Consider the following 15,258-nt stretch of genomic DNA (forward strand, 5'->3'; position numbering starts at 1 on the left):
CAAAGGAAGAGGTGGAGCAAGGCTAGAGTCTTAAACTGGTGTCTGGGGGGTGGAGATTCAGACGGAGCTTCAGCGGTCTAGGGTTTAAGACGCAGGGCTGCACGCCGCGGCTTTGAAATCGAAACTGCGTTTCAATAAAGACTCTTGTATATAACAACGGACTGGCGTTGGTCCTTTGTGAGCTGGGACCTCGGGCAGCCCTGACATGTATATTTAAACATCACCGGCAGTGAGCTTTTTTTAGGTGATTGCAAGCTCGCCTCCACCCCCTCCGTCTGCCGCCACTGCGCCAAGCCCACTCGTGCCTGAACCTGAGCCCGAGCCATTATACCTTCTATTTATATATGACTGGGGGGGGGGGTCATTCATCCAGAAACAGTGAAAAGATTCCAGAACAGTCGTATATAAGTGGGATTGGCACTCTGAGCATGCACAGCTTCAGCTGGAAGTGCTGATAAAAGTAGAACTTTTGTTTTTTCCTTTTGCAAACAACTGACCAACAAATGCTGCCTACAAACTGTAGTGTCATGACTGCCTATAGACTGTGTCCGCCTGCATCTCGCTGCTAAAAAGAAAGAGTGAGACTTAAGTATGATGTTACAGCTCTTGCTATAATGATTGTAAATAGTGTTACTGTGAAGCATTTATGACCAGTCAAGCAATAAAACACTTGACTGAGTTTTACGGTGTCTGTGAATGTTTCTTCTCAAAGTGTAGCTTCAACTGCTGACAACTGCTTCCAGAAACTCTGCTGAAGGACTGAAAGCTGCTAACAAGGTGCCTACACATGAGTATACTTATGCAGCAAAAGTGTGATGGACTGTGACCTTTAATACTCCTTGGAGGAAAAGGTGGTATAAAAAGGCAATAAATGAATTTTAATAAGGACAAATGTAAGGTTCTGCACTAACACAGGAATAATCAGCTGCACATATATACAATGGGTAATACTTGGCTTGACATGAGTCAGCAGTGTGATGCTGCAGTCAAAAAGGCTAATGTCTGCATCAGCTGAAGTATAGTGTCCAGTTCAAGGTCAGACTAGTCCTTGGACAGACTACACCTGGAATACTGTGTCCAGTTATGTGCAGAGGAGGGTGGTTAAGATGATCAAGGGTCTGGAAAACAAGCCTTGTGAGGAATGGTTTAGGGAACTGGCTGTGTTTAGCCTTGAAAAGAGGAGGCTGAGATGGTGGAAATAGCTCAAGGAAGAGCTTTCTGGTGGTGGAAGCTGTTAGACAGTGAAATGAACTCCCTCAGAGGGTGGGGGGGGTGCTCCTTCATTGGAGGATTTTAAGCAGAGGCTGGATGGTCATGTCATGGATGCTTCAGCCGAGATTCTTACATTGCAGGAGGTTGAACTAGATTAACCTTGTTGTTGTTTAGTCGTTTAGTCATGTCCGACTCTTCGTGACCCCATGGACCAGAGCACGCCAGGCACCTCTGTCTTCCACTGTCTCCCACAGTTTGGTCAGACTCATGTTTGTAGCTTCGAGAACACTGTCCAGCCATCTCGTCCTCTGTCGTCCCCTTCTCCTTGTGCCCTCCATCTTTCCCAACATCAGGGTCTTTTCCAAGGAGTCTTCTCTTCTCCTGAGGTGGTCAAAGTATTGGAGCCTCAGCTTCAGGATCTGTCCTTCCAGTGAGGGCTAATTTCCTTAAGAATGGATGCGTTTGATCTACTTGCAGTCCATGGGACTCTCAAGAGTCTCCTCCAGCACCATAATTCAAAAGCATCAATTCTTCGGCGATCAGCCTTCTTGATGGTCCAGCTCTCACTTCCATACATCACTACTGGGAAAACCATGGCTTTAACTATACGGACCTTTGTTGGCAAGGTGATGTCTCTGCTTTTTAAGATGCTGTCTAGGTTTGCCATCGCCTTTCTCCCAAGGAGCAGGCGTCTTTTAATTCGTGACTGCTGTCACCATCTGCAGTGATCATGGAGCCCAAGAAAGTAAAATCTCTCACTGCCTCCATTTCTTCCCCTTCTATTTGCCAGGAGGTGATGGGACCAGTGGCCATGATCTTCGTTTTTTTGATGTTGAGCTTCAGACCATATTTTGCGCTCTCCTCTTTCACCGTCATTAAAAGGTTCTTTAATTCCTCCTCACTCACTTCATGGATCACTGCCTTGCCATGGCGAAGGGGCTTGAATAACTCGGAGAAGTTATGAGCTATGCCGTGCAGGGCCACCCAAGATGGACAGGTCATAGTGGAGAGTTTTGACCAAACGTGATCCACCTGGAGCAGGAACCAGCAAGCCACTCCAGTATCCCTGCCAAGAAAACTCCATGGACAAAGACAAGAGATTAACCTTAGGGTCCCTTCCAATGCTACAATTCTATGATTCTCCCCACGGTGAATTATTTAATGGGACGTGAGCTTGGTGCTCTTACTGAAGTTCTTTCCACATTCCAAGCACTGATATGGTTTCTCCCCTGTATGAATTCTTCGATGGACCATGAGATTCCCCTTGGAATTGAAGTTGTTTCCACATCACAAGCATTTTAATGGTTTCACCCCTGTATGAATTCTTTCATGTGAAGTGAGACTTCCTTTCCAGGTGAATCTCTTTCCACATTCCAAGCACTGATATGGTTTCTCCCTGCTGTGAGTTTTTTGATGGGAAGTGCAATGGGAATTTCGACTGAATCTCTTTCCACATTCCAAGCACTGATATGGTTTTTCCCCTGAATGAATTCTTTGATGGGAAGTGAGATTTTCCTTTTGGTTGAATCTCTTTCCACATTCCAAGCACTGATATGGTTTCTCCCCTGTATGAATTCTTCGATGGGAAGTGAGAGTCCCCTTGGAATTGAAGCTGTTTCCACATTCAACACACTGATATGGTTTCTCCCCAGTGTGAATTCTTTGATGGGCCGTGAGATGGGCCCTCTTACTGAAGCTCTTTCCACATTCCAAGCACTGATATGGTTTCTCCCCTGTATGAATTCTTTGATGGGAAATGAGATGGGTGTTCTGATTGAAGCTCTTTTCACATTCCAAACACTGATATGGTTTCTCCCCTGTATGAATTCTTTGATGGGAAGTGACACTTTCTTTCCGACTAAAGCTCTTTCCACATACCAAGCACTGATAGGGTTTCTCTCCACTGTGAATTCTTTGATGGGAAATGAGATTATCCTTCCGAATGAAACTCTTTCCACATTCCAAGCACTGATATGGCTCTTCCCCTCTGTGAATTCTTTCATGGGATGTGAGATGGGAGTTCCGACTGAAGCTCTTTCCACATTCCAAACATTGATATGGTTTTTCCCCTGTATGAATTCTTTGATGAGAAGTGAGACTTACTTTCCAGGCAAAGCTCTCGCCACATTCTAAGCACTGATATGGTTTCTTCCCTGTATGAATTCTTTGATGGGAAGTGAGACCTTCCTTCTGGGTGAATCTCTTTCCACATTCCAAACACTGATACGGTTTCTCCCCTGTATGAATTCTTTGATGGGAAGTAAGATTTACCTTCCAAGTGAAGCTCTTTCCACATTCTAAGCATTGATATGGTTTCTCCCCTGTATGAATTCTTTGATGGGAAATGAGGCTTTCCTTGCAGGTGAAACTCTTTCCACATTCAAAGCACTGATAGGGATTCTCCCCACTGTGAGTTCTTTGATGGGAAGTGAGTGGGCCCTTCTGACTGAAGCTCTTTCCACATTCAATGCACCGATACGGTTTCTCACCACTGTGAGTTCTTTGATGGGAAGTGAGATGGAAGTTCCGACTAAAGCGCTTTCCACATTCTAAGCACTGATATGGTTTCTCCCCTGTATGAATTATTTGATGGGAAGTGAGACTTGCCTTCCAGGTGAAGCTCTTTCCACATTCCAAGCAATGATATGGTCTCTCCCCGCTGTGAGTTCTTTGATGGGAAATGAGATAGGAGCTTTGACTGAAGCTTTTTCCACATTCCAAGCACTGATATGATTTTTTCCTGCTATGAGTTTTTTGATGGGAAGTGAGACTCCTCTTGGAATTGAAGCTCTTTCCACATTTCAAGCACTGACAGAGTTTCTTCTCGATGGGATTTTTTTGATGGGAAGAGAAATGGAAGCTCTGACTGAAGCTTTCTCCACACACCATATAGTTATATGGCTTCTCCACTGTGTGGATTTTGCAGTGGTCTCTCTTGTTCTTAATTTCCAATTCATCAGCACCTGCGACAATAAGAGAAATGGATTAGAGCCTTAGGAAGAAACTGAGCCCCAGATTATTGAACAATGATAATCAATGCTTGCGAGAGAGAAAAAAGAGAAGGGAGTTAGACAATTATTTATTCATTCATTTATTGATAATAATTATTATTAATAATAATAATAATAATAATAATACCCCGCCCATCTGGCTGGGTTTCACCAGCCACCCTGGACAGCTTCCAACAAAATATTAAAATACAATAATCTGTCCAACATTAAAAGCTTTCCTAAACAGGGGTGTCTTCAGATGTCTTCTAGTCTGGTACTTGTTTTTCTCTTGACAACTGGTGGGGGGGGTGTTCCACAGAGCAGGTGCCACTACCGAGAAGGCCCTCTGCCTGGTTCTCTGTAACTTGGCTTCTCGCAGTGAAGGAACCGCCAGAAGGCCCTCTGCACTGGACCTCAGTGTCCAGGCAGAATGATGGGGGTGGAGACACTCCTTCAGGTATACTGGACCGAGGTTCTGATTTGAAAGAGAGGTAGAGCTGGATATTATATGCATACTGATGAACACCCAGGTCTTACTACAAGGTTCAGTGTCTTTGTATTAACTGACATATTTATAGGAACCTGAGGTTAATAAAGCCTGACTCTTTTCTGGGATGGATTTTGCTTGGCCCAATCATGGACTTTTCTCCATCTCCAATGTTAGTTTTCTCTTGAGTCAACCAAAAACCCTGACAGAAGCTGTTTCAACTTTCCTTACAGCTCCGAAGCCTAACTGGAAGGAGAATATGCACAGACAAAACAGTTGATAGTCCTCCATTGGGGAGTTAGAATCCTTGATGCTGTAGATGGTGCTGTTGAGCTCCATCCAATTACTGGAGGTTTGTCACAATACTCAGTATCTGTCAGAGCTGCCTCTAGGTCCCAGCTCACAGAGGACCAACGCTAGGCTGTAGTAATGTACAAAAGTCTTTATTGAAGTTCAGTTTCCATTTCAAAGCCACAGCGTGCAGCCCTACGTCTTAAACCCTAGATCGGCGAAGTCCCGTCTGAGTCTCCTCCCCTATGACACCAGTTTAAGATCCTAGCCCTGCTCCACCTTTTACGCTGCTCTCTCCTCCTCTGGGTCCTCCTGCCCGCTGGGGCATTGCCCTTTCTGGACTCTTCCGACGCTGAGTCGCTTAGCTCCTCCCCCTCCCTCCGGCGGGCTTTAGGACCCGGTTCCCAATCCTCATTCTCTGCTGTCCCGTGCTCCTGTACATTTGAACTTGCCTCTCGCGCCAACCCAGTGACCTTTCTCCTAACCGTTACACTACTTCGGTCACTGCTTCCCTCTTCCGGGACACTGGCCGGATCTGACCTCCCCTCTGTTGTCCGACTTTCTGATGGAGGCGTGGTCAGCCCTGCCTTATCTTCTCTCCCTGGTGGGGAATGCACTGGCCCCGATCCTTGGGACTCTTCCCCCCCCCCCCCACTCTGCTCTGGTGGGGAAGCTGGTCCTGATTTCCAGCTACTGCTCTGGGAGTCCCTGCTGCCCCCTTGCTCCTGGGGCGTTCCCCTTGGGAACCCCCTACCCCTGGCCACTGGCGCCCCCTTCTGTGAATCTTCCGATTCGCTGGAGAGGCTCATGGAATCCCTCGGTCCACTGTCCTCTTCTCCTACGCTCCCCTCGGATTCTTCCCCTTCGCTCTCCATCTCCTCTCTTCCCTGTGCCTCTGCTCCTGAGCCCCTGACAGTATCAAAACAGAAATTATGAAGCAGGAGGGAGTCTTACTGAGAGAGTCCATGACCTCACGATTCTCCTCCATGACTTCCTTATGCAGAGTTCTCTGGTCAGGATTCAGCAACACCCATTCCTCATCTGTGAAATGAACAGCAACATCTTCAAAGCACACTGGACCCTAAAAGAAAAAGGTTGTCCTCTTAGACAGCATGAAGAATATAAACTGTACACTGCTCTGCTATTTTCTGCCTGTGAATTGTTGTGTTCTTTTAATTGGATGGGTTTGCTGCACATTTCAATTATGTGAGCTTGTTTTAACATTTTAATGGAATTTTTGTTGTGTATTTTAATGATGGGTATTAATTTTGTGTAATAGGGTGGAACTTCAAATCCTTCTCTCTGTGCAAGCATTCCAGCTTGCCATATGGAAAGATCCCCACTCCACTCCCCAATGTGCTGTTCTTGGCGGGGAGGGCCCCTAAAGCCAACTGCAAGGGGTGCATGGGGGCACAAGGAGCTGAGCCCCATTGTGCAACTGATGTGGCTGGCTAGAGGACTCCTGGCCACTGCTTAGAAGCCTGTCTTAGCATTCAACAATAAATATATAAATAAAAGTGCAACAACATACCGTATTTTTCACTCCATAAGACGCACTTTTTTCCTCTTAAAAACTAAGGGGAAATGTGTGGTCCCTGGGGTTGGGGGGGGGGGGAACCCAGGCTTCCCCTACCAGCCCCGCAAGCTCTGGGAGCGGAGGCAAGGCTGCGCGCAACCTTGCCGCCGCTCCCCGACCTGTTCTGGGGACTGGGGGAAGCTCGGGCTTCCCCCGCCCCAGCCCCAGCCCCGTGGCTAAAAACAAAGCTAAGGCAGCGCGCAAGCTCTCCAGCCGGGAGAGGTTGCGCACGGCTAAAAACGAAGCCAAGACAGCGAACCCGGGCTTCACCTGACAGCTCCAGAAGCCTGTCCGCTGCTCTTTGGGGCTGGGGTGGGGAATAAGATCCCCCCCCCTAAAAACTAGGTGCACCTGTCAGAGCTGCCTCTAGGTCCCAGCTCACAGAGGACCAATGCTAGGCTGTGGTAATGTACAAAAGTCTTTATTGAAGTTCAGTTTCCATTTCAAAGCCACAGCGTGCAGCCCTACGTCTTAAACCCTAGATCGGCGAAGTCCCGTCTGAGTCTCCTCCCCTATGACACCAGTTTAAGATCCTAGCCATGCTCCACCTTTTACGCTGCTCTCTCCTCCTCTGGGTCCTCCTGCCCACTGGGGCATTGCCCTTTCTGGACTCTTCCGACGCTGAGTCGCTTAGCTCCTCCCCCTCCCTCCGGCGGGCTTTAGGACCCGGTTCCCAAACCTCATTCTCTGCTGTCCCGCGCTCCTGTACATTTGAACTTGCCTCTCGCGCCAAGCCAGTGACCTTTCTCCTAACCGTTACACTACTTCGGTCACTGCTTCCCTCTTCCGGGACACTGGCCGGATCTGACCTCTCCTCCGTTGTCCGACTTTCTGATGGAGGTGTGGTCAGCCCTGCCTTATCTTCTCTCCCTGGTGGGGAATGCACTGTCCCCGATCCTTGGGACTCTTCCCCCCCACTCTGCTCTGGTGGGGAAGCTGGTCCTGATTTCCAACTACTGCTCTGGGAGTCCCTGCTGCCCCCTTGCTCCTGGGGCGTTCCCCTTGGGAACCCCCTACCCCTGGCCACTGGCGCCCCCTTCTGTGAATCTTCCGATTCGCTGGAGAGGCTCATGGAATCCCTCGGTCCACTGTCCTCTTCTCCTACGCTCCCCTCGGATTCTTCCCCTTCGCTCTCCATCTCCTCTTTTCCCTGTGCCTCTGCTCCTGAGCCCCTGACAGCACCTTATGGTCCAGTGCGCCCTATGGAGCGAAAAATACGGTAAATAATACTAGCAAACTCAGAAACCTAGTTAAGGAGAGGTGGCTGTTGATTATTCACAGCACACAAATCTTCTGGAATGGCATGTTCAGACTTTGTTAAGGGCAGTTTCACAGCAGCAAGAGGAGGGGGAGAGATTCATTTGGGCCCGGAGGCACCCAGGCAGCACCACCCCTCAGCCTCTTTCCCCACAAGGCTTCTTCCTCCTACTTGATCTGGTTCCACAGCCGCTGCTTCCCCTCCAGCACCATGAAAGTATGGAGGAGCATGTCTTGATGGCATCATTTGGTCACCTGTAAGTAAGAAGGAAGGCAAGTAGGAAGACACAGGTGCATGCTTCTCTCAGAGGTTAAGCAGCACGGCTCTAACTTCAGATGGGCCTTGCATAAAGCCTTGCCTACTGAGTGCATTTGGATGTTTGTACACATTTCACATTTTCATGCTACAAAAATGGATCTCCTCTCCTTGGGGTTCTTGGGACTCAGCTACACAGCCACAAATAAAAGGCTTTAAGTGTGTTTTCAGAGCAATATACAATGTGACCCTAAATGATGGTGGTGAGCTTTATGGAAAATTCAATGTATTTTTTAAAAAGCATTTTCAGAACAGTTTTTATGTGTGTGTAGACTCCATGTTGGGCCCAAATGTCTTCCTCAAAAGAATTCAAAGAACCCATTATATTAGTTTCAAAATCAATAGCATGTGCCAAAATGTAGAAAGAACTCATCAATCCTTACCCAACAGCCTCTCTCTGGTTTCCAACAGAGTCCTCTCTGAGAAATCCAAGCCCTTTTCTGCAAACAGTTCCTTTCCCTGAAAGAGCAACAAGGATTTAAAACAGAGAAATTGGAGAAGTACTGGGAAAGGAATGGCAGAGGCATTCCTTGGATGCTTTCCAAAAAAGGATGGGATTTAGGGATGTTCTCCCTCATGTTTGGAGCCCCTTAGGAGCATCCAGAGGAAAGTCTCTCTCACCTGCTGCTCTGCCTGCTTTCTCTCCTCTGCCTGACTCAGGAGGAAACCTTCAGCCAGGGCCACTGCCTGGGAACTGGTCTCTGCTCCACATTCCCTAACCCAGCACTCCATCTCTAGTGGAAGGACAGCCAGGAACTGCTCCATGATCACCAGGTCCAACATCTGAACATTTGTATGCCTTTCTGGCTTCAGCCACTGACCATCAAGACGGTAAAATTGGTTGCAAACTTCTCGGGGTCCTTCAGTCTCCAGGGAACAGAGCTGCCTGAACTGCTGGCTCTGCACCTCTGAGCAGAGGGTGTCCTCCTCACCCAGGACCTTCTGCAGAGAGTTTCCCCAGAAACTCCCACTGCTCCCAGTTTTGATAGCATGGCCTCTTCCTGCTTCAGGGTCAGCTGAGTCTTGCTCATCCATTTGTGCTCTCATGAAGCCTCGCGGAGATCCCTTTTTCTTCTGCCAAGTTCTGTCTGTCCCAATTAGAAGCACTAGCAAGTCCTACAAAACAAGTGCATTGTTCTGTTATAAAATTGGTACACTGTCAGGAGAAGAAAAATGTTCCCTGAGTAAGCGTGGATGAGTCTTACTAGGAACCAGGGTTGGACTGCACCACAGCACAGTCTCTGAGCTTTCTCTAAAAGAAAAAGGAAGACTTTAGCCCTCCTAGAAGTAATGTTGCCATACAAAATGTGCAGACAACTGAGGGCATTTCTGTGAGATGAATACCCCGCTGGTTCCTGCCTTTCAGTCAATGCATGAAGTCAGAACTGCGACTGACGAGTGAGTACCAAGTGCATTGTGGACACTAGGCTGTGGTGGGGGTCCTAAACCTGGGGCCCTCAAAAGCTGCTCCCCGTCCTGTCCTCCCCCGCTAAACACACATTTCTTTCTTGTTTCTGTCTCATTTTCTAGCACTTGGAATCTCCAATGTTCTCAAAACATACTACTGGTGTGGGGTCTCCCCTTTTTTGTTCTGAGGGCCAGATACTTACCTGGCCAACCCCCTGAGGATGACGCGGGTTAAGTTCAAAGCACGTGGGGGTGGAGCCAAGGGACAGCGCTAAAAAGCAAGTAAAGAAAGACTCATCTCATTTCTGAGATCGTAAGTTGTTTTAAACGGTTTTAATGTGGTTTTTAATGTTGTAAGCTGCCCTGGGAACTGAAGGTGAAGGGTGGATTAATAATGATGATGATGAAGATGATGATGATGGTGTGACAAAGCTTAACCCACACACAGCCATATATGCCTGGGGGTACTCCTGAATCCAGCATGGTCACTTGAGGCTTAGGTGGCCTCAGGGACTAGCAGTGCCCATTTCCAGCTCTGGGCTAGTTTGCCATCTCTGTCCCTTTGGTACTGTGACGAGGTGTCCCTTGTAATCCATGCTCTGAATCAGATTGAATTACTGCAATGCCCTCTGTGTGAAACTGTCCCTGAAGAGGAGAAGAAGAAGAAGAAGAGGAGGAGGAGGAGGAGGAGGAGGAGGAAGTTTGGACTTGATATCCCACCTTTCACTCCCCTCAAGGAGTCTCAAAGCGGCTCACATTCTCCTTTCCCTTCCTCCCCCACAACAAACACTCTGTGAGGCTGAGAGACTTCAGAGAAGTGTGACTAGCCCAAGGTCACCCAGCAGTTGCGTGTGGAGGAGCGGAGATGCGAAGCCAGTTCACCGGATTATGAGTTCACCACTCTTAACCACTACACCACGCTGTAGGAGGACTTGGAAGATGGTCCAAAATGCAGTGACCAGATTGTTGGCTAGCTGGTGGGCTCTTTATTAACTGTATTTATATCCCATCTTTTTCTCCAAAAAGCTCTACTTGGCATACACCCCTCCTCATTTAATCCCCACAATGACCTGAGAACACATTTACTTGCTTTTTAAAAACTGCTGCATTGGTTGTGAGTTCATTTCTGAGCCCCATTCAAGGTGCTCACATTATCTGAAGAACCACCTCCTTCTCTAAAATACCCATTTGATGTTTTTGGATTGGGAGAGGTCTTGGTAGTCTCACCACGCTCAGAGTTTTGGAAGGGGGATGTCCCAAGAGAGGCATTCCTTGGTTGGGGAGTTCCCTCCCACAGAGGCACATGTGGCACCTTCCGCTATTCACCAAAGCCTCTGACACCGCAGACATGTGTTTACAGGTCCACCCTATTCCTGTGACTGTATTTTGCTTCAACTCTGTTTAATGTTGATTTTAAAAATTGCTGTATCCCGCCCTGGATAATAAATGGAGTAGTAGTAAAAGTAGTGATAACAATAACAACAAGAACAGCAGTAACATACATCCTCAAGAAAGTGGGGAACTTGCCTGCTGGAATTTGCAGAGGTTTTGTTGCCCCTTGAGGTTACAGCAGAAAACACACACATCATCAGTATTTGGCTCAATCTGGTTGATCTAAATTTAAATGTAAACATAAATCATCATCTTCACTTTGAGCCTCCCTCCCACAACTCATCAATAGACCAACATTTCCATTAAGAATCACAGATTTGTAGAGTTGGAAGGGACCATGAGGGCATCTAGCATTCTTCCATTTGCAACATGAAAGGGGGGGGGGAGAGAGTTAACCTAAGAGCAACCACAAGCTTGCCTCTCTAGGAGTTTGGCTATGCTATGTTGCTTCTGTTTAAACCAATTCAGGAACCAAGGAATCCTATGTTGAACACTCATAATGAAACATATATTGCAGATATTCCTGCAGATGTATTTTGCTATTTTTGTGATATACAAATGACATGAGAAGACTCGGTCTAATTATTGGTATCATTCATTACTTCTATTATCCTTGTTTATGAAGTTCAATAAAAAGTTATTCAAAGAAGAAAGGAAAAAGCACGCCCAGGCCTCACCTGCAATGTACCTTCAAAGCAGAATCAGACCCCTTGAAAGAGCCATGGCTTCCAAAGAATCCTGGGCAACGTGGTTGGTTCGGCATGTTGGGAATTTCAATCCTCCGTGCTGCAGATGTGTGGGACTGTTATCTCACATGCCTGTATTTACATTCCGGCCCTGCTTGTTGGAGTCTTGGGAAGGCGGAGAGCTGCTAGGCGAGATTCCCTCGTCCCACCCGCGGGGGTTAACAATCCGTCCTTCCTGTTCACCGCAGGAAGAAGCGCGATGTTTTCTCGCCTTCAATCTTCCGACCGTCTTTCTCAGGTTTTCATTTTTATTTTTTGCATAGATATTTATGTCCAACTGGTTCTGTCTGGCTACCCCGCCTGTTGCTAATCCAAGTGCTTTGTCTCTCGTTCTTCGCACGCCCGTTTCCCCCCGACCCAAGCAGCGCCTGGACCCCGAGGAAGAGCCGAGGTGCTCCGCTCCCTCCTGCACCCCCGGCCGCGGCCCCGGGACTGGATCCGGGGGAAGAAAGACTCGCCCTCCGAGGCTCCAGGAGGAGAGAGAGCCGAGCCGGAAGAGACCAGCGAGGGACCTGCGCCCGCCGTCCTCTCTTGTCCTCTCTAGGAATCCGGCGCCATGCCTTTTAACCCTTCGCTTGGGCTCGGGATGCCTTCTTTTCCTGTCCGCTCTAGGAATCCGGCGCCATGCCTTTTCACCCTTGGCCCGGGAGGGAGTTCCTGCCTTCTTCTCTTGGGGGGATTCCCTTGGCTTGTTCGAAACTTTCCTTTGTTTGTTTAGGACCCTTATTAACATCTCAGCGAGGGCTTTGCGGAGCTCAGGGGTTTCCTAGACAGGAAAAGGAAGGTTCTCCGAGGGACCTTGTCTTTGGACTAATTTGAGTGGCGGGAGAGGAGAGAGAGTGGACGTGTCCTTTCTTTGGGACTGTGCAGCCAGTGCTGCCAACAGATGTTTGTTCAGAGGACAAGGAAGAGAGGCGTCTCTGGTTCACCCCCCTCTCCAGCCCCCAGCCCTGCAATATCGGGGGGAACTTCCCGGTCTACCTTATAGGGCTGTTGTAAGAAGGACGGGGTTTGTTCTTAAGGAAGCACTTCGAACACTTCGGAATATACTATGCAGAGGTCTGGTTTATCTCCCAATATTCTGCCACCCCATCTTTCCTTGGCGTGGCTCTGGCACTGCCCAAACACCCCTGCACCACCCTCCCACTTCATTCAAACGGCACAGCTATGAGATGGGTCTGGACTGGGTCCTGCACCAAACTCCCATCTTATTTGCTGCCGCCACCACAGAGAGCTCCTCTTTGAACACTTCTCTCCTAAGGTAGCAAAGAATGAGGGGTGTGGTGGAATACAAAGGATTTATTGAAAAATAAACAAGGGTTTCAAGATAACTGTGTAAAAATGTTCATTTTTGTTACTTTATTACAGCAGGAGCAATGGGTAGTATAATGCTATTCCTATAGTACTAATCTAACCAACCTGTTTCAGAACTGCCACTGCTCTCTCCCCTCTGTTAAGGAAAAAATACAGAGACTACTCAACAGCCCAGCTTGCCAGGGTGCAAGTCCCCCACGGTTCTATGTGGTCAGTAAAAGAAAAAAAGGTCCAGCCAAGTAATTTGGAGCAAAACAGTGATCAGTAGACCACAATCTTTATTGCTGCACAGCAGGTTCCCACACGGAGTAAGAACCCCAACATAGATTACACACTCATTTAAGACCTTCCCCCACTTCCCATAATACCTTTCCAGAAGCATCATTGATACATCACTGATACACCATCAACATGTCATAAAGAGGGAGAGGGATCTTGAGGTTACCCAAGTTCATCAACTTGCTCCGCTTATCAGATTTAGTCCCAGACACCTTAAGTACCCGCCACCCAAAGAACAATAAAACTTCTGCTTCATTGACTATGCAAAAGCCTTTGACTGTGTCGACCACAGCAAACTATGGCAAGTTCTTAAAGAAAAGGGAGTGCCTGATCACCTCATCTGTCTCCTGAGAAATCTCTATGTGGGACAAGAAGCTACAGTTAGAACTGGATATGGAACAACTGATTGGTTCAAAATTGGGAAAGGAGTACGACAAGGCTGTATATTGTCTCCCTGCTTATTTAACTTATATGCAGAATTCATCATGCGAAAGGCTGGGCTGGATGAATCCCTAGCTGGAATAAAGATTGCCGGAAGAAATATCAACAACCTCAGATATGCAGATGACACAACCTTGATGGCAGAAAGTGAGGAGGAATTAAAGCACCTTTTACTGAGGGTGAAAGAAGAGAGCACAAAATATGGTCTGAAGCTCAACATCAAAAAAAACAAAGATCATGGCCACTGGTCCCATCACCTCCTGGCAAATAGAAGGGGAAGAAATGGAGGCAGTGAGAGATTTTACTTTCTTGGGCTCCATGATCACTGCAGATGGGGACAGCAGCCACGAAATTAAAAGACACCTGCTTCTTGGGAGAAAAGCAATGACAAACCTTGACAGCATCTTAAAAAGCAGAGATATCACCTTGCCAACAAAGGTCCGTATAGTAAAAGCTATGGTTTTCCCAGTAGTGATGTATGGAAGTGAAAGCTGGACCGTAAAGAAGGCTGATCGCCGAAGAATTGATGCTTTTGAATTATGGTGCTGGAGGAGACTGCAAGAAGATCAAACCTCTCCATTCTTAAGGAAATCAGCCCTGAGTGCTCACTGGAAGGACAGATCGTGAAGCTGAGGCTCCAGTAATTTGGCCACCTCAGGAGAAGAGAAGGCTCCCTGGAAAAGACCCTGATGTTGGGAAAGATGGAGGGCACAAGGAGAAGGGGACGACAGAGGACGAGAAGACACGTACTCTGCAGCCCTACCCAGTTGGCATGGCAACCTTGATAGTCATCCTGATGGGCTCAGACACAAGACTATCAAGAACACAACTGGCTGCATACACGAGTGGATTCAACACGGACTATGACAAAAGGACAGTGATCGGATTCCCCCTCAGGGGGCAGGAAACTGTGCCTACCCTTTTGTCTTCTGAAAATTACTCATGGGGAGGGGGAGAAGGGGCACCGGCCAGGTGTCATGATACTCAGGTTACCTGTGCAACCCCTCCCCTGACCCCTCCTGTTTTTAATGTAGTCATGATGTAGTTGTGATGTATTTCTAGGGGTGTAACTTAGGGGATTAGAAGCTAATAAAAGTTGGGGTCTTCTTTTGTTCGGGGCTTCCATTTTGCTTCACCTTGTGGGCGGTGGGAATCCTGTCGCAACAGTCTTCAATAAAGACCAGGCCTACAGGCTGCTGATTTGCTCCAAGTTACTCTGGTTGGTGTCTTTACTTTTATCCAAGGGAGCCCTCGGATTTTTCCGGTAACAACTGGGCTGAGACCCCCAGGAATCAGCAGAAGGGGGGGAGCTATCCCTCCTCCTTCCCCCGTGGGTGCAGGGGGCTGCATGCAACACTGCCCCTGGGAGCTGGTGGCTTCTTCATGGACATTTCCGCAGACTGCCCCCCTCTGTGCAGGAGGTTGAGGGGTGGGGTAGGGTGAGGCGGATCCTTCCCCCATGCCTGGCTCCCTCTGCCCCAGCCTCAGCTGCAACCAGATGGGCCCCTGGGACCAATGGGGGGAAAGAGGTGATGTGGGGCGGCTAGGCA

General features: G+C 48.1%; 1 protein-coding gene and 1 long non-coding RNA gene across 2 annotated transcripts in view; both read right to left on the reverse strand.

Annotated features, from left to right (window-relative positions):
* Window positions 1–2,404: 2,404 nt before the first annotated feature.
* LOC307215164 (uncharacterized protein) lies at window positions 2,405–11,628 on the reverse strand. The gene is made up of 8 exons (XM_079974287.1): window positions 11,617–11,628; window positions 11,064–11,093; window positions 9,740–9,807; window positions 8,751–9,245; window positions 8,513–8,588; window positions 7,986–8,068; window positions 5,935–6,061; window positions 2,405–4,175 (listed from the first exon to the last, which is right to left on the reverse strand). Exons 4-8 carry the CDS (start codon window positions 9,174–9,176, stop codon window positions 2,500–2,502), a joined length of 2,388 nt encoding a protein of 795 aa, XP_079830413.1. The 5' UTR covers window positions 9,177–9,245; window positions 9,740–9,807; window positions 11,064–11,093; window positions 11,617–11,628; the 3' UTR covers window positions 2,405–2,499.
* A 740-nt stretch (window positions 11,629–12,368) lies between these two features.
* Window positions 12,369–15,258, reverse strand: part of LOC307208873 — a 33,327-nt gene continuing 30,437 nt past the window's right edge. Inside the window, exons 2-3 of the long non-coding RNA XR_013835257.1 lie at window positions 13,816–14,979; window positions 12,369–13,511 (exon numbers count right to left, since the gene is read on the reverse strand). This is a non-coding gene — a long non-coding RNA (uncharacterized lncRNA). The remainder of the gene's footprint in view (window positions 13,512–13,815; window positions 14,980–15,258) is intronic.

This window comes from Podarcis cretensis (assembly GCF_951804945.1).
Source record: "Podarcis cretensis genome assembly, chromosome: 1".
Lineage (NCBI taxonomy): Eukaryota > Metazoa > Chordata > Lepidosauria > Squamata > Lacertidae > Podarcis > Podarcis cretensis.

Bases quoted from the DNA above. Each gene is read 5' to 3' on its own strand.
- LOC307215164 (XM_079974287.1), bottom strand. From the start codon at position 9,176: ATGAGAGCACAAATGGATGAGCAAGACTCAGCTGACCCTGAAGCAGGA. The intron at 6,062-7,985 runs GTAGGAGGAAGA...TTTTTCTTTTAG, and splicing joins CGGCTGTGGAACCAGATCAA to GGTCCAGTGTGCTTTGAAGA. The intron at 4,176-5,934 runs GTAAGACTCCCT...TTATTGTCGCAG, and splicing joins TGAGGTCATGGACTCTCTCA to GTGCTGATGAATTGGAAATT.